Source organism: Ctenocephalides felis, unplaced genomic scaffold (genome assembly GCF_003426905.1).
Source record: "Ctenocephalides felis isolate EL2017-DRISC unplaced genomic scaffold, ASM342690v1 CF-g0.4_SCAFFOLD_01492, whole genome shotgun sequence".
Classification (NCBI taxonomy): Eukaryota; Metazoa; Arthropoda; class Insecta; order Siphonaptera; family Pulicidae; genus Ctenocephalides; species Ctenocephalides felis.
Window position 1 is genome coordinate 50,709,831 of NW_020537646.1, and position 24,059 is coordinate 50,733,889.

The 24,059-nt window shown below is 30.9% G+C and overlaps 1 protein-coding gene across 1 annotated transcript in view; it reads right to left on the bottom strand.

Moving 5' to 3' along the window:
* Positions 1-10,299, bottom strand: part of LOC113371353 — a 51,755-nt gene extending 41,456 nt beyond the window's left edge. The window contains exon 1 of the mRNA XM_026611981.1: positions 9,862-10,299. Coding sequence (XP_026467766.1) covers positions 9,862-10,299 — 438 coding nt within the window. The remainder of the gene's footprint in view (positions 1-9,861) is intronic.
* Positions 10,300-24,059: the final 13,760 nt, after the last annotated feature.

Genomic DNA, 24,059 nt, shown 5'->3' on the forward strand with positions numbered 1-24,059 from the left:
GAACGGGTTTTGATTTTTTAAAATCTTTTTCACTTTTCTGCTATTTACAAAAAACGGCTTGGCTGATCATCGCGCAAAATTGATAAACGCTAGTCCTAATCGAGATACATCTGTGGAAAATAGTTATATATATATATATATATATATATATATATATAAAAAAGTATAAAATTCATTGGAACGATTTATTAATTACAAAATTTTATGAAATGAAAATGACAAGTTAATTTGTTTTTCCTCTATGTCCTGCTTGCTTGATTCCCCACACATTGAATAGCTTTTAAATTTTTGAAATTTGTCTATTTTGTTGAGAAAACGCCGATTTACGGCAAAAATCTGTTCACAAACACACGCACATACACCTTTTTTTCAAATTTGGCCTTATTCGACTCAGAATGGCTTGAAACGTCAAGAAACCGTAAAATTAGCGAATCGGAACTTTTTATGAATATATAAACTTCTCCTTCGGGAAGTTAATTATCGCAATAATATTTATATGATCCGCCTGAGCCATCAAATTGAATTGACATAAATATAAAAGTTTAATTGTAATTTTGATGTAAGTGGCTAATACATTAGACAGATGTATATTTGAAAGCTTGAGCTTTCATCTATAAGCTAATCTTAAGCTTCCATCTATAATTACAGATGGTAATCAATCAAACTAGATTAAATAAAAAGATAAATGTCTAATAACATTTATGCCCGTTATTAATTCAAATTATGCAGCCGTATGAAGCATAAATAATAGTAGGGTAGGGCGGAGCACAAATGTAAAATTTGACTTTCAAAATTTGACTTTAAATTTACTGTCTAAACCAAATGAACACATAACACCTATCAAACAACCAACCATGAAACAATGTGCAGTAAAGTTCTCAAGTAATTCCTAATTATAGCAATATATGTTTATAAAATAATTGAATAAGGTTTATCTATTTAAAAATTATATCAAAGTATCATAAACTCATAATGATATGATCATAAATGAAAAGAACTCAAAACCAAAAAACTACCAACTAAACAAAATACTTTTGTTATGAATATTGATACATGTTTGGTTAGAACTACGGAAATAGCTGGTTATACACTTTCGCCTTTTACTTTAAAATAGTATTGTTAAAAAATTCTATACTTCACTTGTTTTTGAAATATTGGTGGTGGACGTTTTTATCCAGACACCTTTGAGCCCCGCACTGCCCTAAATCTGTTGGTAGTATATATTTCATATAATTTTAGAAGTTTAATGTCACAAGAAATACACTTTTTCAAATTACGTGTAATTAGCTTCTAAATTGTACATGTTTGGCGACTTTGTGATTGTAGACATGTTTGTTGAATGTTCCTTGACCGCCTCATTAATTCTTATCAATCGTTATCATTTCCCTTGTTATTAAAAAATTGAGTGCAATGTTCATACTATATTGTCATTTGTTATGCCATGGATTAAAAGTACGGTTATATTATATTTAATTTTATATTTGAATCCATATCGTTTATTTGTTTAGTAAATAGTTTAATTGATTTAAACATTTTTATACTGAATGAAAACTATATAATTATTCCCGAAATAGATTTGAAATGAACTTAAATAAAATGGTTATAAAATATTGAAGATATTTACGTTACGCAATATACACATATATATATATATATAAATATATATATATATATATATATATATATATATATGTATGCACTCAGATTTTTAACACACACTTTATTTGGTAGTTACAGACGTTTCGAGACCATGGTATTCCTCATTTTCAGTGTAATTAAATCTTTAGTGTAATTACACTTATATATATATATATATATATATATATATATATATATATATATATACACTTATATATAACACGACAGACAATGTCCTGTAGTCACGTCTACTCCACTTCACGTCACGGAATTCGGTTCGAATCTCCAGCAATACCAGAATTAAAAATATAAAATATTAAAGTAGATTAAGAATTGTTAATTTGTAAAATTAACAAGAAAAAATTGTATTAGAAGTAAGAACGAAAAAAGAAGTTTAGTTTAGAAAATGAGAAAAACATATTGAGAAACAAGAAGAAGAATGAAAATTGAATGGAATTGAAGAAAAAAAATTGATTGGAGGAGTAGGATATAAGAAAAGATAGTATATATATGACGAATGTGTAAGAAATGTATATGTAAGAATTGTAAAAAATATGATAAAAAATAATATGAATAATGTAGATGGGTAAAAATGCAGTAAAGCGAAGGCCAATAAAATTAAAAAAAAAATAAAAAAAAAGTTGTATATCAAAAATTATACACTGCAATTTGTAGAACAAAAGGTCTGGGCGTGTTTCCATACAGAATTGGCCCCACCCTGATATTCAAATGATTTTGATGCCATTTTATAGGTATTTTCGAGAAAATTGGAAATATCAAATTTCAAATCCGTAGCTCATCATTTGGCCGAGATATCAGTAAAAACATGTGAAGGTGGCCCCTTTTTTCAAACTCACTTTTTGTCGGAAATATGAGAGATATCGAAAAAATGTTAACGTCATTTTATTTATACTGATCTTGTCTATGTTGTTCATAACAAATAATGTGAAAAAATTATTTGTTAGTGCTCGAAAAGGTGAAAATGATTTTTCATTGTCCATATTGTACCAGTGCGGCTCATTGGACTACTTTTATATTAGCATCATTCGAAAGCCTGTACATTTTTCTTCTGTTATTCAAAAATTCATTTAAATGTAAGTGGAACTTTGGGTGATGGATACAAATTTCCAGTCACGTTTTCGGGCGCACGGGTCAACAGATTTAAATGGTTCAAAAAACATTCGATTCCTATAGATAGGGAGAAGAGCTGATTAGTTTTTGGCAAAGGCAGGTCCAGCCGTTTCGGGGATACGGAGCAAAGAGTGCAGAAAATAGAAATCAACTTTTTGAGTAAACGGAGCATCCGATTTAGATGATCTAAAAAACATTCAATTATTAATGATTGGGAGAAGTAATTATTAGTTTTTGGCAATGGCAGGCCCAGCCATTTCGAAGATACAGAGCTAAATGTGCAAAAAATGGCAGTTTTTGAGAGAACTAAGCGTCTAATTTAAATGATTCAAAGAACTTTCAGCTTGTTTTAACAAAATAATTGATTTTGGAAAAAAAAAGTATCATTTTTTTCTCTTTTTTTTAGTTTTTTTTTGTATATCGAAAATTTTTAACTTTGCAATTCAGTTTATATAATTCTTATAAATATTAGACAATGTTACAATATTTATAATAATCTATTTGAAAACATTCATCGAACATTTCGTTACGGTACGAGAAGTTCCAGCAATTTGCCTTAAGGCACGATGCCATACACCCCACTAGTTTTAAAGCTTATTTTGAGTACTATAAAATCCTTCTCACGCTGTCAAATAATATATATCTGTAATAATATATAGCTGAATGTGTATAGTTTTCTATGAACAATAAACCAAAAAGAAAATTAAAAAAATATTAAACCCTTTTTTATATATAGCCTAATATTGTTCCTAGGACACTTTATAAAACACCGATTTATTAAGATTTTAGTTGATATAATTTTGCTTATTACATGATTTTTGTTAAAAGGTATATTTTTGAAGATTTTAGCAAAAAACGATGAAAAACGCAAGAAAGAAACAAATTATCAGTAGCCAGTAACTTGAAACGTATTTGCTTTTTTAAAAAAACATTATTAAACATTGTTTCTTATAATTAGTTTTTTTATCGAGACCGATGAAAAGAAATGTCATCCCCCCGAGAAGTGGCAAAAGAATCTACTTTTCACTTCTAAACTTCAGAGTAAAATGAACCTAATTCCAAAATTTCAATTGGAGCTGATTCTGACACAAAACGCTTCATTGACTTGTGTAAATAAACTATATCCAATGCCAAACATATGAATTTTTGACACAATGAAACTTCTAAATAATTTTTTGAATAAGTAATTATTTTTTTTTGTATTGTGCATCTTAGCAGCTTTTCCGTAATAATAATGCAGACATTATAATTATCTTTTTTATAATCCTTGTCTTAGCCTATAAGTAAATTGAAATATTTGGCAAATGATTGTCTTCATTTGTTTTTAATGTCAAACAATGCCTCAAATATTTTCAATGTAAGCGGATAATAAGCGGATTTTTGTAATTTTTTTCCATTTATTTCTACAATCTAACTATATTTCTGTAAATCAGAAAATCCTAAAAAATTCCCTCAACAAACTTCAGAAAGATTTATGAAAATCCGAAAAATCGTTTAAGAGGATTACCTTTCATACCCCATAACAGAAGAATTTTAAATATAAGGTATATATATATATATAATATGTGTGTGTGTGTGTGTGTGAGAGAGAGAGAGAGAGTGTTTATCCTTATCAAGATCAGAAGCCAGTAAAATAGGACAATAATTCAGCGACTTTTTTCAAAAGAAACATTTTCAGTTTTTTTTACATGCGAGCGAAACTCTGATTTGTGTAGTTCTCAGAAACAATCATTTTTGACAAGTATTCCTTAAAAAACAAAGTTGATAATAGCGGAATTTAAATCTCTACTTTTTTAATTCTTGAGCGTGCATAATACCTGAAGAAATAAATGCGTTCAGTGTGAAATGATTGAAGTATGTTATTACTAACAATTACGTTATACAAGAGGAACCAACCGAGTGTCATAAGTATAATTTAAAAATTTCAGCCTAGTTTCTGTGCTTAACAATACTCTAAGCCAGTGATTCCCAAAGTGGGCGCCAGCGCCCCCTTGGGAGCGGTGATGAACTTTGCTGAATTTAGGGGGCGATGCTCAGTTGTAGGGGGCGTTTAGAGCACAAAAATAAAAAAATATTATAATAATAATATCATATATAAATAAATGATTAACATTAACACTGAATTATACCAAGATGATATTTTAGTTCAAATTATCTAAACATATATGCATATTCCAGTTCGCAAACAAATTTACCGCATTAGATGTGTCGCTATTATTGACGGGTTCTTCTATACCTGGCGGATTAGTATTTATTTGCTTAGCTTTATGGAGCAAACCATGATGTTTCTGAGAACATATCCCTCATCTATATCTAATAATAAATAATAAGTTACAGGTACTTATATTCGAACATTTATACCCCCTACACATCCCAAAGAACCTCGGGTTGAATATAAAAAGCACTGGTCAAATCTTGAGTATAGTGAAAACAATTGAACACTCAATTGTGATATTTGCAGATTAAGCAGGCGTTGTGTATTATTATTAGATAATATAATTTTATATCAAAAGCAGTTTTTTGTTCAGTAATAAATAGTGTCACTATAATTGGTAAGTATTATTGCTGTTGTAATTGAATATGCTTGATAATTAATGATATCATATATATATATATATATATATATATATATATATATATATATATATATATATATATATCATTCAATACTCTGTAAACAATATTTTCTCTACAGATAATAATGGCTGAATCAAAAAAAATGTAGACAATATAATATCGAATATTTGAAATATCACTTTATTGAGTCGCTATAAATTAAAATAATAGTTATTCCAACTCTGCTAATAAATATTTTTGACAAAATACCTGATCATGGTTATATACAGTGTTACGTTTGTAAAAAATGTGCCCATAAAATTTATATTTTGCATTTGCTGAATATTATTTCGTAAAATCCCTTTAAAATTAAAAGTAAAAAATTGGATTTGTTGTTGCCCAAGTTGTCCCATTTTATCCCGATTATGAGGTAAAAAGGACCAGATGTATTTTTTTTCAATAGAAAAAAATATTACAATGATGAATTAGCTGGGAGTTTTACTGAATATGGTCAGATATGTGGTATTTGTTGTTATATTATTGGTTTGGTTTTCACAATATAATTGAAAAACAGGGACCCAAATATTGACTATTTCCACAAAAGAATTGAGCATGTTCTATTTTTATTCATCAAATGGATGACATTATTTTGATTTTGAATTAGAATACCGTAAAAATTGTATGGTATAGGAAAGCCCATAATTACCTACGGATTGTTAAGCGATAAATTATTTCAATTCCGCATAATCATAGGCACATAACCTATTTATTATTTGTTTTATTAGCACGCAAGATTCTTATTTATTTTGTATGATTATGAATAATTTCACTATGAATATTAATATAAACTGTTTTTTTTATTTGCATACTACTGATTGCCGCAGTGTGTAAGTGCCTGGCACGGCACGACCACGGCGCAGCTAAATGCAATCGGGATGTACATAGAAAGAAAACATTGTAAATTGGCTAGACTATAAGCAATTTCAATAAATTTGCTACATGCATTTAAACGAAGAGCATATGTAAACATCATTAAGACTACTGTGATATATCGTATTGATATCCATTAGTACATTGAACACGAGTTGTTCAACATTGTTTTTTTTTTCATTCGCGAGCGTTATTCGCAGACAATAATAATATTTAGCTATTTTCTAAACCTAAGCGCAGTAAAATTAAAAACAAAAACCTTTATTTGTATTATTTCGATGTCAGTTTGTTTTCTACAGTAAAAGTACTGATCGTGGATCGCTTTCTCGATGAATATTTTCTATATTCTCTATATACAAATAGATATAACAAATCAAGAAAATAGATAACTGTTCAAAAGACTTCAATATAGAAAAAGATTTATTATCTTATTGTAACCACAATGTGTTAGGGGACAATGGGTACGGTTGTGCCACTTTTATTTGATCAGAAATAATTTTGTTAATTTGTTAGTTAGCTGGGAGAAACCATATGTAGGTTTCGGTACATCTTTCAGGGTGTCAATATACAAGTATTTACAGACTTACAGCTGGGTATCACGAATTTCGAGATGAACTTACCATGATGACTGGACGAAAAAAGTTTATAACGACAAGAAATACATGTCACAAACCGTAACGCACACTTTTCAAATCATCGTTTAAATTGAACTAAGTTATCTACGCAAAAATATTTTTTGGTTATTAACTACTAATGATCAACTTACATCAAAATAACAAACAAAGTGATCTATCTGTATACGTGAATAGTTATTATTAAAAGAAAATAAACAAACAAACTTACTTTTGACAAAAAAGAGCTTTGTATATCTTATGTTAGACATTGTATTTTATTAAATAATGTTCATTTAAACCCCGCCTACGAAGCGAACAAGCCCTGATTACAAATTTTAAATAATAATAATAATAATTTTATTTTAATAATAAAATTCATCACATAGAGATGGGATAAATATTTTGGTTGCCATCTATAAAAACCGATAGTAGAGTAAATAATTTTTTGTATAGGTATAATAAACGCAATAATATATCACTTCCTGCATACTCTATTTGTATAAAAACAGCATACGATTATACTTAGTTATATTGCTTCAGTTAAACAAAATTTTATATTAGTTTATCTCATAACAGTTGTGTTTAACATACTAAGAACCACACACAACGCCAATTCTTATTTAGTTTCCATCTATGTACTGCATGCAGTTACGAGAACATTTATGTCTTCCACGTTGAGAGTAATAATTACAATCTACGTGAAATGATTCTCAATAATTATCAACAATATCTTTTAACCAACATTTTATGTAGTAATGGAAAGCTTTAAGTATACTCAGTTGTAAAAGACAGTTCGCAAATTAATTACTTTAACTTATTACGAGGGCACGTTTTACTTAATTTCTTTCCAAAAGCTGTAATTATACGAGGAAAAGTGTTAGAGAAAGATGCTACTTTGAAGTGAAAACAGATGACCTAGGGAGAAATCGAAACGTAGGTTCGTCGTTCATGATAACAGGTCAGCGGGCTACTAGAAACACACATGATACGGCACCTACTAAGTATATATAATAAATTGACGAGTTCATTTGGCATCAAAGGTTATTGTGAGAATAATGGCCAAAGGAGTAAATGTTAATTCTTGAAGAACACATGCACGAAGCTGGAGCCCGCGTGATCAAAAAGATTGCAAGAAAATATTTGCAATAATAATATTTATACTAGCATAGTCTATGGTAAGAATCTACTAAATGAGTTTTATCCTAATTATTATCAAATATGGATAAATATAAACAAAACAATAAACCAGTGGTGCGTGGCATTTTGCCTTAAGAGAAATTGCTAGAACTTCCCGTACCGCAATTAAACATTCGCGAAATAAAAATAAACAACCATCAATAAAAATGTATCAATGAGTGACAAAAATTGTTTTAATATTTTAAAATAATTATTATAAAAGATGTAAATTTCATCGTCTTATTTCATAAATCAAATTATTAGATAAATCTAGTATATTATAGGTGCTCATATTTGGATGATGATCTTTAAATATGTTTATCTACAAGAACAAAAACAACATAAACAAAAACCGTCGACACAAGCACTATGCTTTTTGAATTACTCTAACATGATGCTCCATTCTTTCAAAAACTGCTATTTTTTGCACTTTTATCTCCGTAACTCTGAAGCCTTAAAAAAATTTGTACACATCGCATTAGGAGTCTTAAATACAACAAAATTCGAACACCCACTTTAAAGTTCTTGAAAATTGGAGGAAATTTTCTATAACTAAATATATTCTTATCAACATGCAAGGGAGAAACATGGAACTTGTTGATAAATAAAATTAATTAGAAGTATTTACATCTGAACGAAATTTACATATAACTATTAGCTATGAATTTTTACAATATAATATTCATGGATCTTCAAAGGAGAGTTTCATTTGGCATTCAATATTGCAGTTTTGTTTTTCCAAAGACATGGCAAATTCGACAAAATATATAATTTAAATATAATTGTATTAATCTTTTACTGTTGTATGGGCATTTATAAAATTAGATCATTTCACAAATAAATGTGAAATAAATTATCCATTCATTGTACAAGTCCGCCAAATTTTTAATAATTCAAAGTCCTAATATTATACCACTAACGATGTCCACGATATCAATATAACTACAATTGATAAAATATGACAAATTAGATATTTTTAACTTCGCGAAGGAGAAGTTTGTTTTCATCAAAAAATCCGATTCGCTAATTTTATGTTTTCTTGACGTTGCAAGGCATTGAATCAAATGAGCTCAAATTTTAAAAAAGTATGTGTGTGTTTTATTTTTTTTTGTATAGCGAAAGAAATGCCTTTATGCATCCCAGACTGGTGTTCTGTTTGGGTAGTTAATTATTAAATTAGTACCTCTCTCGCAAATCTGTATGTGGCGTTCCAAGCAGCATCACTAGTCAGCATCACTTCAACAACATTACATTGAGTTATGCTTCGTCTCAATGTCTCTTCCACATCATCCCGTAGAGCACCAAATCGCGGGCATACGAAGAACACAAGCTCAGCATCTTCAATTTTGCCCAAACAATATGGGTAATCCGGCGAGCTATCGTACTTGAAGCGGTGTAGGTAGGCTCGAAAACAGCCGTGCCCAGATAGCATTTGCGTAGTATAATAATTTACTTCTCCATGCTTGCGACTTAGCCAGAATGCGACGTTTAAAATGAGACGATGCGTCCATCTGCCCTCTTCTGCGACATCCCACAGTTGCTGCCATCGGTAAATGCTTTTCTGCCGTTCTCTAAATCTCAACTTGTTCTCAACTGGACTCAGTTGTTGATATCTTCTATGATAAATTGTCCATGTTTCCTCTGCTAAGACTAAGGAAGACAGAGTTCCTGAAATGACGCACACTGCTTCCTCCGATATTGTGCGAAATGCGCAAGCAATTCTTAAAGCACTCAGACGATATATAGGTCCTGCCGTTCTCCTCGATTTTTCAATTTCGACAGCATCAGCCCATATGGAGATATTATATGTCAGCACCGAAGTAACCACTGACGATAGTAATATCCTTCTGATTTGTTTAGAGCCTCCAACATTAAGCATCAGTCGAGCAAGTCTCGTCCTAACTATTGACGCATTACCACTAACGTTTTCCATCTGTTGATTGAATTTCAAACGAGCATCGAGCACTACGCCAAGGTAACAGATGTGAGGTTTTGACGTAATCTCTAGGTTTCCTATCTTCAGCTTGATGGTCTCTATTATTTTTCTACTCGTGATAAGAACAGCTTCACCTTTTTGTTGTGCTAATTGGAGGTTCATTGTTCCAATCCAGCGATTAATTTTTCTAAATGTTATATCAAATAGACTTACGATCTTATCAATTCGTTTGGAGACAACTACTATGGCAACATCGTCTGCATATGCTACTAGTTTCACACATGCTGGAATCTCAAGTCTCAAAAGGCCATCGTACATAATATTTCACAGCAAAGGACCTAGTACAGAGCCCTGCGGCACACCTCCTGTTATATTATATTCCTCTGTACCATCGCTTGAATCGTACATTAGAATTCTGTCTCTAAAGTAGCTCGCGACTATATTGCAGAGGTATACAGGCACGTTCTTATCACGGAGTGCATTCATTATGCAATCCCAGTTTGCAGAATTGAAAGCCTTTTTTATATCCAATGTAGCTACAAGACAGTACTTCTTCGCACCCCCCTTCCATCTGGTTCCAGCAATCGCTTCTTTAGCGGTATTAACTAGCAAGTTTATAGCGTCGATAATTGATCGCCCCTTGCAAAAACCATACTGATTGTGTGCTAGGATTGGGTCAACTACTTCATCTATTCTTTGGTAAATTATTCTTTCAAAAATTTCACCAGCTATATCGAGCATGCATATCGGACGGTTGGATGATGGTTCATTTGGTGTTTTTTTCCTTTGGAAGAAGCACTAATCTTTGCTGTTTTCATTTTCGTGAAAAAAACCTTCTTTCAGACATGTATTATAGGCATTAATAAACATTGTCGGAAATGACATAATTAATGTTTTTAAGGCAATATTAGAAATTCCATCTAATCCCGGTGCCTTACTATTTCAAACCCGATGACAAGCTTCCATCAGTTCTTGCAGTGTTATAGGTGGAATATTATTCAGTTCTACATGTGTTACCTGGTAGTATTTTATTCAATAGTCGTGAACAAGTTGGTGAAGGCATTGGTTGGCTTTTGAGGCAAGACATTACAATCTTATAAGGCCTTCCCCATGGGTTTTCCTGGACTTCATCCAGAAGTTCTTTTCAGCATATAACTTTACTATCTTTGATAACTTTATTTAGTTGCCGACGTGCCTAATCCACTACCAGTTGTGCATAATTTGTGAGACTATATCACCGCTAAGAGATCCTTCTTTTCTTGTGGCACTCTTTACGAAAAGAGCTGATTTCTTCAGTCCACCAGTGCACAGATTGTCTTGATTTATGCCATGCTTACGAGTCATACTGATATCACGGGGCTTCGGTTATTCTCTCCATCAGCTTTCTAGTATGCTCATCTGCGTGTTCTGAAACTATAGGTTTGCAATTTAAGGCAATTCTCACGGCGCTTTCATCAAAAGGTTTTATTTTCCATCCAATGGCTTTAGATATCTTCATATGTCTTCTAATGTTCCTATTTGTTGATATTTTCCAGGTGATTGCATTGTGGTCACTAGCAGTGTAGATACCTAGTACCTCCCAATTGTAATTTCCTCTGACGAAGCTATTGCTAACAAAAGTAAGGTCTATTATTGAGCTTGCACTGCCCTTGACAAAGGTTGGTTTATCACCGCTATTTAGTAAAACAACATCAAGTGTATTAAAAGCCTCTAAAAGTGCTTTACCTCTTGCATTAGTCTTCCTACTTCCCCAGTCTATCGCCCATGCGTTAAAGTCACCGGCTATCGCTACGGGGTAGTGTTGTTTTGCATCCTCTACAAGACGATCTAAAAATTTAACAAAACCTGGCAAAGAAAGACTAGGTGAAGCGTAACAGCTATACAAATGTATGCCGTATAATGATGCTGTTACAAATTTAGCGTTGCTATTGTTAACAGCATTCTGGAAACAAAATTTGCCACAGGACCAAATAACAGCTTTAGTGGTTCTGTCCGTTTCCCATGGCCAATCAGTTAGTTGTTTGTAAGGTTCTGATAAGAGTGCAACAACAATTTTCATATCTCTTACCGTCTGCATAAGCAAGTTGTGTGCAGCCTCACAATGATTCTTGTTTCTTGATGGTTTTAATTCGACAGTTGACCCATTCAATTCGTATTTTGCTACTTGCTCTGAGCAGATCGTGTACAATTGCCGCTGAAAGAGCTACAGTAGCAATCTGGGTACCTCTGTATGCTTTTGTCCGCACTTTTCTTGGAAATGGTTATCAACAATGTGTGTGTGTGTGCGTGTATGTAAACAGATTTTTTGCCGTAAATCGACGTTTTCTCAAAAACGGTTCGACCGATTTCAAAAATTTAAAAGCCATTCGATGTATCTCGATGAGGACTAGTGTTTCTGAGTTTTGTGCGACAAACGTCCAAGCCGTTTCTTTATAAATAGCAGAAAAGTGAAATTTTTTTCCTCCACGTTTTAGCCCGCAATTCTGAATCGATTCTGAAAATTCAAAAACCGTTCGAAAGATATTGGTTGGGAATCGTGCTGATTAGTTTTTGGTAAAGATCGGCCGGGCCGTTTTCTTGTAATAAAGTTTAAAAAAAAATCGGACGATTTTTATGATTTTTTTGACGATAGTCTTCTAGATCATACTAAAATATTATTATACCGCCCTACGACAACTTGTTAGGTTTAAAAAATCTTGACGATTTTTTAGTTTGCAAAAATTGGTATCGGTTTTTTGGCATTTGTCAAAATTAGACCTTTCATCGACGACTGCTCAAAAACGCCTGAACCGATTTCAAAAATTTAAAAGCCATTCGATGTATCTCAATGAGCACTATAGTTTGTCAGTTTTGTGAGACGATCTGCCGAGCCGTTTCTTTGTAGTTTTTTAAAAAAAAATTAATTTTAAAAAATCAAAATGATTAGTTTTAGGTGAAAATCTATCGAACCGTTTTCTTGTAATTAACTGTTGAAAAAAAAATTAAGCTGATTTTTATGAGACTTTCTTTGGCGATGTATATCATATGGTCTTATAGAACTTACTGCAATAATACGGCCTTACGACAAGTAGTTTAATTTTAAAAATTTATCAAAGTTTGAGAAAATGAATAGTTTTCTTGACGTTTGTTAAAATTAAATTTAGATGATTTACTTCGTATAACTATAGATTACTTGGTCTTAATGAACATAGTAAACCATTAACGTCCTACGAATACTGGTTCAATTATAAAAATTATTGATTTGTGAAAATTTGCTTTTAGAAAATACTCCGAGTTAATGTGTTCGTTCGTTTTCAATTATGTGTAATAAATCCTCTCGGAATACTTCTAATCGATTAATTCTAATAAATTAATTTGTTTATTATTCATTAAGTCGATTATTTACACATATCGGGAAGTTCATGTAACTTGCCTCAAGGCTAAATACCAATACCAACTAGTTAAGTAAAGCGCCCTAAAACTGCTGGGTGCCCCAACATTATGAGGCCCAATTAGCATTTATATAATTTAATATGCTTTTAAAAACATATATCTTTGAAAATAAGTTTCATAAATATTATGTATAATTTTCTTGTCCGTCAAAAACATTTACTAGAGGTCAAGTTATTTTTCACAGTAAAAAAGTGGCATTTTTGCAATATGCTTAAAGCTGTTTTATATATCAACCACGATACATAATTATACTTAAAATATAAATCGTAAAACGCATTCAAAAGAGAATAAATATTGGAGGTTATGAAAATATTTAATACATAACATTGTCAAGCGCAAATATTTGAGTGAACATTTAATAGCATACATTTTTCAATTAAGCTAGAGCGAAGCTTAAAGGTCCGCGGGTAAAAAGGTCCACCACCAAAATATTTAAAACAAATAAAATTGCGACTTTTTTAATATTGTGGGGGTGGTAATGAATAAGAAAGTATAAACTCCCATCGTATAAAAATATATAAATTTTATTCATCTAAAAATATTACTGATATGAAAATATGACAAGTCCAATTGTTTTTCTACAAAACACTAGCCTACTTGATTTCCCCACACACTCCCTGCTGTGGGAGTAGTAATGGATATCAAAAAATAAAATGAAAAATATGACAAGTCCAATTGTTTTTCTACAAAACACTAGCCTGCTTGATTTCCCCTTAATATCAATATTTGGAAGTGAAGAGAAAAATTTGTGTAAACAGTCATCGCATTTAATCAAACAACGTCGACTTCAGAAGATTTACAGAATTGTTTGAAAATCCATGACATAAATATTTCCTATCGCCGTCAGTTTTTTTGTTTGTGAGCGATGTTATTTATTTATGATACCTTAATATAAATTTTAAGTTAACGTTATTTGATTGTTTTATAAGATGTATTGTTAATTTTAAGATAGATTCAACAGACTTTTTTATATAACGTCTTCAATAACTTACATATGGATGGGGTAAAATGGACCAACTTAGTCTTTACCATGACAAAGATGTAAACAATAAAACATAGAAAATAAAATGTAAATTCAGTTAAGAAAAAAGGCTATTTCACAAATTATAAATTAAATTAATGGTTTAAATGAATGCAATTCTGCGGATGTATATTTTTGACGAAATACGGGATCAGGATTATATATAGCGATATCTTTGCAATTAATGTGCCCATTGAATTTATATTTTGCACTGCTTAAACATTGTAGCTATTATTTCGTAAAACCCCTATCAAAACGGCCCCGCCCTATCCTATATAGTTTTATTAGTTTGTGGTGTGAAAACAAATAAATGGTAAAGGTTATGAGTACGATGAAAAGTAATGAATAAATCAATTTTTGCAAAGAGCATATATTATATACATTATGATAAATTTGTAAACTATGTTGAACATATTCAATTCTTTATTCATTATTTCTTAATGTATATATTATATAGTAACTGTATCCATTCACGCTTTGCCGTGATTTAGTTTAAATTAAAAAGTTGAACAAAGATGTGTATTTGTTACATTTAGATTAATGTTACTACTATCTGTTCAACAATTTACCTAATCAACAATTTGCCTACAAATTTACCTATCAACTTTTAATGAATCTACCATTTTACCAGATTACCAATTTACCTGTCAAACTATTTACCTATCGACCTATTTATCAATACACTATTTTACCTATCAACCAAATTACCTGCTTTCCAATTTACCTGTCATTCCGTTCTAAATGTCTACCATTTACCTGTTTAACAATTTGTCTACTAATTTACCTATCAACCTGTTTATCAATCTATCATTTTACCGGCCTACAAATTTACCTGTCATCCCGTTCTACATGTCTACCAACTAACCTGTCAACCCGTTCATTTGTCTATATACTCGTCTATCTACCAGTGCTCCTCTCTACCATATTACATATCCTCCATTTTACAAATCCTCCATTTTACATATCCTCCAATTTACTTATGCACTAGCACTAGTTTACCTTTATTAATTCTCTAATTCATCTTATTTATTTACGCATTATAAAAAATTAAAGCTCAAATTGATTCTAGGTTTTAGTTATGCTTACCAACACATTTTGCGATTCATTTTTTTATTATGTGGGAGTTGTAATGATTATGATAATATATTTAATTAGAAACTCCCAACATAATAAAAAAATATAAATTTATTAACTATAAAAATATTTTCGATATCAAAAATATACATGACATGTCCGATTGTTTTTTACAAATCAAAACCAGCCTGCTTGATATCGCCACACACTCCCTGCCCAGTGTTGATCTCACAGTTTAAAAAAAAATACAGGGAAACACGTTATAAAAATGTGGTGGGAAAGCAGATTATAGCAGACCAGTGTTGTAATACTGGTCAATTACAAATTTCCATGTTTCGTCAGCAGATCCACCGTATGTGGTGATTTGACCTGCCATCAACTCCATATTCTGCATAATGTTCTCGATCTAATGGGTATTAGTTATATCAGAATAACTTAATGTTTAGAATGCATAATTTATGGGTACAGTTTCCATTTCTGCAAGCGTTGCATTCGTATCTGATGAGTTCCGATCAGAGAAAGAAGTTGGCTCTTTATCCAAATCAGGATCATTGGTTTCTTTGACATAAGAGTCCAGAATTGTGGAATCCAATAAATTATGTCAAATTTTGTTTTGATTCGTCGTTGTCACCGATAATGGGAGGTAGCATTATAAGACGATTTGTTGAGTTAACAGAGAAAGAGAGGTTGAATTGCATTCCAATGAAAAGTTCAGGCTCCAAATTATTTTTTCTGTCAGCAATAGACACTGAGGTCTGGGTATACCAAATGAGTAACCTCGGAAGTCTGATCCAGATAGTAAGTGCGTTAACTATGATGGATTGGACTGGACATACCTTATAGGTCGTCACTGAAGACCAGTGATTATGGTGCTGCGTCAAAATCAATTTTTCTTAAATCTTCGAAAAATAAAACTCCTTTATCTTCATCTCCATCGTCGTGAGTCACCAATGTGGGAGTTGTAATGATTATGATAATATATTTAATTAGAAACTCCCAACATAATAAAAAAATATAAATTTATTAACTATAAAAATATTTTCGATATCAAAAATATACATGACATGTCCGATTGTTTTTTACAAATCAAAACCAGCCTGCTTGATATCGCCACATAGAGAATAAAATCGAAATCCATAAAAAGTAAAAAACCGTCTAATTTCGTAACTTTAGCAATATTTTAACTTCATAAGAGTTAAAGTGAGTCTGCTTTTATCGATGAGAAGGAAAGTTTGCATATTGTCAGTAGCAATCAAATATACATTGATATTTATTTTCTACATTATATTTTTCTCAGAAATTCTTGAAAACTGATCATACCACAAACATAGCATATTGTGAAATTTTCATTGGAAGTTAATAGTATAGTACTGCAGAATTAAACCAAATTACGCCGATTATTAACTTATTTCGCGTGCACATCATGCAGAATTCTTTCGTTCAAGTTCGGCGTGCAATACGAGATAGATTAAGAAACGGTGTTGTTATGTATCGACTCGTTGGTATTGGGAAATTACAGTGCAGTCTAAATACCACGTTTGGCATTTAGCAGTCATGAACCTATCACTGGCGGGATTCGCGTGCAAACTATTATCATCTGCACCTCAAGTCAGCAGAATCAAAATAATATGGAATAATTTTCACAATGGAGAGAAGTGAGAAGGCAAAGCTTTGCGTTTTAGAAAATTTTTAGTATTAGAAATAAATAACAATATATGTATATATATAATATATATATATACTAGCTGACCCGGCAAACGCTGTTTTGCCATCAAAAATATTTTGCCGCATTGCAGAAGTTCTTATAATATACATGATATATTAATAATAATGTTATATTTTTATTACACAAATTTCTTTACATTTTGATAATTAATTCGAACGCATCATAGTGCTTTGTTTATTTTAATTTTATTTATGTCAAATAGTGAAATATTTTTAATCAATGAATAAATTAGATTTTAGTCTGAATCATCGCAGTACCATTATTATAGTATATATTAAATGTACCCTCATTTTTACGTTTTCTAATATTTATCAGTAGTATCAGTAGTACCAAGTAACTTTAAAACTGCATGAATCATTTCTTATAATATTTGTTCTTAAAAAAATACGTGCAAATAGCAAACTAATAGTAATTGTTCTATCACACGACTAGAATTAAAATTTGAATTTTTGACACTCAAGTAAGTAAGTGAGTCCCAAATATAATACTTATAAAAAAGTGATCAAGCATGTTTAAATGCTTCTAACCAGTATAGTTACAAGTTACAATAACGGACTTGCCATATAAATAGTCAAGAACATAGAGAAGAGTGGAGCTCAAAGGTCCGTTGGTAAAAAGGCCCACCACCAATTTTTCAGAAACAAGTGAAGTTATAAATTTTCATCGCTATTAGGAGATAAACGGACAAATTTAAAAATCTATAACAAAAGTATTTTCTTTCGTTGTCAGTTTTTTTTAGATCTGAGACCTGTTGTTGAATTTACGAGACCGTAATATCATTTTTAAATATACATTGTTTGATTGTTTCATAAGATGTATTATTAATTTCAAGATAAGTTTAGGATTCAACAGATGTTTTTATATAACCTCTACAATTACGTTCATGGGGATGGGGCAAAAAGGTACAACAGAACTTTTACTTTGGCAATAACGTAATCAGCTGATGTAATCAGATAAAGGTCATATACAGTGTTATCTTTACACCGTAAAGTGTTACCCCTCCTGTAAAACGGTTTACCTCTGAGTAAAAAGTACAAATAACAAATTTTAGAAAAATAGTAAGAAACGTATTTCCATAATCAGGAATGTTAATTTTGCTGAACGAATGTTGTTTGTTTGATAAGTGTTATAATGTTGTCATAGTTCATTTGGTTAAGATAGTATAATACACAATAAAGTCAAAATGAATCTTTGTCCCCCGCCTTACTTTATTGTTAAATATAAATCAACAGAAGCAATAATAATTAATCGGTTGAACTCTAGATCAAGTTATGCAACTGACGTAATTACAAATTATGTAAACAATTCTATTAGCGTCAGTCAATAAATAGATAAAGATTATTACATACAATTTGTAATGCCACTTCCTCGAAAAAATGCTAAAATTATATAATGATTTAATTGATATACTGCTAATTAAAAAAACGCATACAAAAATTAATGAAAAAACATTGAAAAGCATGAGAAAGACATGATATAAATACAATGAACAGCGCATTGTCAACTTATCAGAGTCACAGTGCATATTGTAACCTTAGATCAAGGAACGAACAATGACTGTTGCAATGGCCAAGAAGAAAGAATTCCCATGGTATGTATTTGATTTAACATGAATAACGCCATTTCTGCAAACGAATAATGCAATCGAGTCCGGCCGTTTTCAATGTCAAGCCGAGCGCGAGTGAATCTTCAATTTCATCACGCGGTCATGTCGCACTCTCCTTCGTTAGATCGCAAATTTTAATTGCAGGCGCAGAATGTTTTGCATTTGTATAGGGAAAGACGGTCACATTTAATGAATAAATAATAAAAATCACAAGTGGTGCATGGCATCGTGCCTTAAAAAAAATTTTGTAACCAGCCGTACCGTAATTAAACTTTAGTCAAAATTAAAATTAAAATCTGAATTATTTTCAATATACAAAAAAAATATTTGAAAAAAAATCAAAATGAAAAAAAAAATAAACAGAATTTTTTTTTCAAAAGCAATTATTTTATTGAAACAAGCAGAAAGTTCTTTGAATCATTCAAATTAGACGCTTAGTTCTCTCAAAAAGTGCCATTTTTTGTACATTTAGCTCTGTATCTTCGAAATGGCTGAACATGCATTTGCCAAAAATTAATCGGCACATCTCCCTATCAATAGGAATCGAATGTTTTTTGAACCATTCAAATCCGTTGATTCGTGCGCCTCAAAACGTAGACGAACTAGTTGGTATTGGTATTTTGCCTTGAGGCAAGTTACATGAATTTCCCGATATGTGTAAATAATCGGCTTATTTAATAAAATATAAATTAATTTATGAGTGATTGAAAGTATTCCGAGTGGATTTATCACACATAATTGAACACGAACGATCACGTTAACTTGGAGTATCTTCTAAAAGCAAATATTCAAAAATCAACAATTTTTGTAATAAACCAGTTTCCGTAGGACTTCAATGATTTAATATGTCCATTAAGATCAAGTACTCTATTGTTATATCAAGTAAATCATCTAATTTCAATTTTAACAAACGTCAAAAAAACTACTCATTTTCTCAAACTTTGATGAATTTTTAAAATTAAACTACTTGTCATAAGGCCGTAAGTAAGTAATTTCAGTAAGTTCTATAAGACCATGATATATATCGCCAAAAAAAGTTCTATAAGAATCGGCTTAAATTTTTTTTTCAATAGTTCATTACTATAACTACCTTACGGGAAGTTAATACTGATAATCAACGTTGTATAAATGATTAAAATTAAATGCAAAGTGTGAAAGTTGAAAACAATTTTTCATATTATAATTTCCAGAAAATTTAAAAAAATTATCTATTATTTAATATCTTTAAAAAAGGAAAATTTAGAAAGATTATCTATTATTGAATACCTTGGTTCTTCAAAAAAGGTAATTTTAATACCTCGAACGTTGAATAAAAATACTGTGTAAAAAATTTTGAACGTTCTAAAACAAGAATTTCAAACTATGAGTATAATTTAAAGTTTCTCCGAAGTGAATTTATAAGTAACTTATAAATGCTTAAACGTCGATGAAGGAACATGAATGTACTTCAAATTTGTGAAAAATGTTTAACAATGTGATATGCAAAAATAAAAATTAAGTCAAAAGTCTATGTTTATTTTAAAAATTTCATCGTGGAATTCGAAATTTTACAATTAAAGTTTTAAATTAATAGGTAAGATTAAAATATTTGCTTGGCATTAATTGATATCCTCATAAATACTCATATATATTCAAAATTGATTGACACTAAAATATTTGGAATTAATAGAATCAAATATTTTTTGAACCATAAAAATTGCTTCAGTTGTTTCGTCCAAACTGTAGAAAATCGGATAAAAATATAAAAATTTAATGAATCGTATCTGGCAGGATCATAACTAAATGAAAGACGCAAATGAATTTGAGCAACAATTAACCCATATATTGATGCAGTTCAATTAAAATTTTCACTTTTGTCCAATAGCAAATTTGTCAATAATGTTCGATATATGTTTTATACATATATGGTGACACAATGATATATTAAATTAAATCATAAAGCGGAATACGATGAAAGTCGCTGAAATCGAGTTGCCTCTCTAAGGTCTCAATGTTGCTATTTTTTCAAAATTTCTTGTTTCTACAACTGCCTGGATATCCCCTATATTTTCTTTCCCGAGTACGATGGTCTTATAGCAGACTCACCATCACGGGGCACCAGCGCGGGGTCAAGCGTCGCAACTGACATTCACGCCGGAGTTCTGACCTAAAACTTCACTCGCGAACTTACGCGAGATAAAACGATATCCGAAGCATGCGCTAAATGCACAAGAATAATGTTCAATATATCGCATTTGAGAAAACAAATATGGTTGTTACTAGGAATAAGCAATAAATAAACCTAAAAAGTAACAATTTTTATAATATTTTTTTAATTTTTCTAAATTTAAAGTATTATATTATAAATGCAAAATCGAACTAGTTGTGCATGGTATCGTACCTTAAGGCAAATTGCTGGAACATTCCACGCCGTAATTTCAAATTTTTAAAAGCTTCACAATATTTTGAAAACTGAAAAATATTAAATTTTTGAAAATTTTGACCAAAAATTTTGACTAAAAATTTTCGAAGGTTTTATGAATAAATCAAATCGGCCGCTCCGTTCTCTCAAAAACTGAACTGTCAGTTTAAGAACTTTTCAGACCTGCTTTGACCAAAACTAATCAGCACATCTTGCCGTCAATAGGTATCGGATGTTTTTTGAATCATTCAAATCGGTTGATTCGTGCTCTCGAAATCGTCGATGAAAAATTGTATCCGCAGACACACACGAACACAAACGCACGCACACACATATATACACACACACAAATACATCAATTTTTTCTATGATATGCCAAACTGCTAGTAACGTAAAGATTATAAAATAAATATTTTCGATTTTCTTGCTATTCCTGTAACTCACCCTAAAGAAAGTTTAAAAGAATTACTAATATAAAAATACAATAAAATTAAGATATCAGTACCATAATAATACTCAATGAATTTTATTTCAGAAAATTCTTCGTTTCTAAAGTGGATTTGCGCTGCCATCTTTTAATTCGTCTGATGTTGGAAGCAATTATAATGAATTTTAATTAAATCATGAGTCAGAAAAAAGAAATTACTAACAGCTGTATTATTTTATTGGTATAAGATTTTTATGATATCAAATAAATAATGCGTTATGTTCAGAGTTTGTACAATAAGCAAAACCGTTGAAATCCTAGCCTTCATTCAGTGGAAACTGAAAAATAAAATTAAAAACTAAAACAATTGAATTGGAGTGAAAATAAAAAATAAAAAGAGTAAATAGTACTTACTATTAGTTAATCTTAGTGTTAAATTGGAAAATTTTAATAATCCATGGTATCAGAATATGGTAATAATGCACTACGCTATCTATTATAAACATTAAACTTGTAACTACACAATATTTTCACAAAATACTAATTTAAAAAATCACAAATAGATAGTGTGTTGTTCGTAGACTAGTTGAAGATATAATGGAGAAAAGACTTTTTAAAAAAATATTTTTACCAAGATTCTACACATGTGTGGAACGAATTGGGAATCCATGCGCGACATTTTTATTGTTTTGTGAGAATTTGAAAATACTATCTAAAATTCTAAATAAAAGAGATTTGTGTCGCACCTCGTGTTAAGTTCATTCCGTTTATTTATTGTTTTATTATTTTAAATAGTTAAAAAAGATCCTTCTATAATTCTTCGTTTGAATAAATTTTGTTCGAATTGTAGTACAGTCGGGTTAGAAAAGTCCATATTGTGTTTTAAAGTATATAAAATAAAAGTAAGTATCAAAGTCAAGTTCAAGCTGAACACTAATCTACATACAAGTCATAAACTCCAACTAAAATCTTCAACTAAATGCGGTACCGTGGTAAGAGATTTTGCTTTAAATTTCATGGTTCCAGTTCCTCCCTGAGACAGGCTGATTTCAAGCAGTAGTGATATGAAAATATAAGCAGTAGTATAATGAAAAATTGATTCGGTAGTATGAGTTTAAATGTCGACAAAAAGTTTAACACTTTTTTCCAAATGACAAAAAATCGGCCTGGCAGATCGTCGCACAAAATAATAGTCCTCATCGAGATACATCTAATGGCTTTCAAATTTCTGAAATCGGTTCAGGCGATTTTGAGAAAACGTCGATGAAAGGTCTAATTTTGACAAATGCCAAAAAAACGATACCAATTTTTGCAAACTTTGACGAATTTTTAAAGTTAAACGAGTTATCGTAGGGCCGTAATATTTTAGTATGATCTAGAAGACTATTGTATCTACCGTCAAAAAAATAATAAAAATCGTCGGAATTTTTTTTTAACACTTTATTACAAGGAAACGGCTTGGGCGATCTTTACCGATTCCCAACCAATATCTTTCGAACGGTTTTTGATTTTTCACAATCGATTCAGAATTGCGGGCTAAAACATGGACAGAGAAAGGGCTCGGCCGATCGTAGCCTTATCGTCCTTATCGAATACATCGAATGGCTTTTGAAATCGGTCCAGCCGTTTTTGAGAAAACGTCGATTTGCGGCAACAAAATCTGTTCACATACACACACACACATACTTTTTTATGTCCGAATGCGTCCGAACGAACTTTATGCAATTGCAGGGTACTATTAGTGTTACGCGCGGGTGTACTGGCTCTGTTTTTTTTCAATTTTCCAATATATTCCACTTATGATTTGAAAAATATTTGCAGTATTTACAGAAAAAACATTAGGCGTTCGAATAACGCTAATTAGAAAGTGGTCCAACTAAAGCACTACCCAAAAGCATCATTGAAAAATTATTTGTGTCTTTTCACTTAATAATAATCGATTTTTTGGCATCGATTGTTCTACATAATGTGGTCTGAATCAATGTGAGTAGAATCACGTAACAATTTTTTCAATATCTTTCATGGTTACGCGAAAAAAAGTGAGTTTGAAAGAAAGAGCCACTTTGGCATATTTTCAATGATATCTCGGCCATACAAAGGTACAAAGTTTGAAATTGGTATATCGATTTTATCAAATAGACCTATAAAATGGCATATAAATTATTTAAATACCAGGGTGGGGCCGATTCTGTATGGCAATGCGCCCATACACTTCGGTCTCATTCGATTTAGAATGGCTTGGAACGTCGAGAAGAAAGAAAACATTAAATTAGCGAATCGGATTATTATTGATAGAGTCAACATTTAAACGCACAAAGCTTTTATATCAATCCGTAAACATTAGACTGAAAGGCATTAACTGAAGACCGTGCTCGGCGACTCGTCTATAAA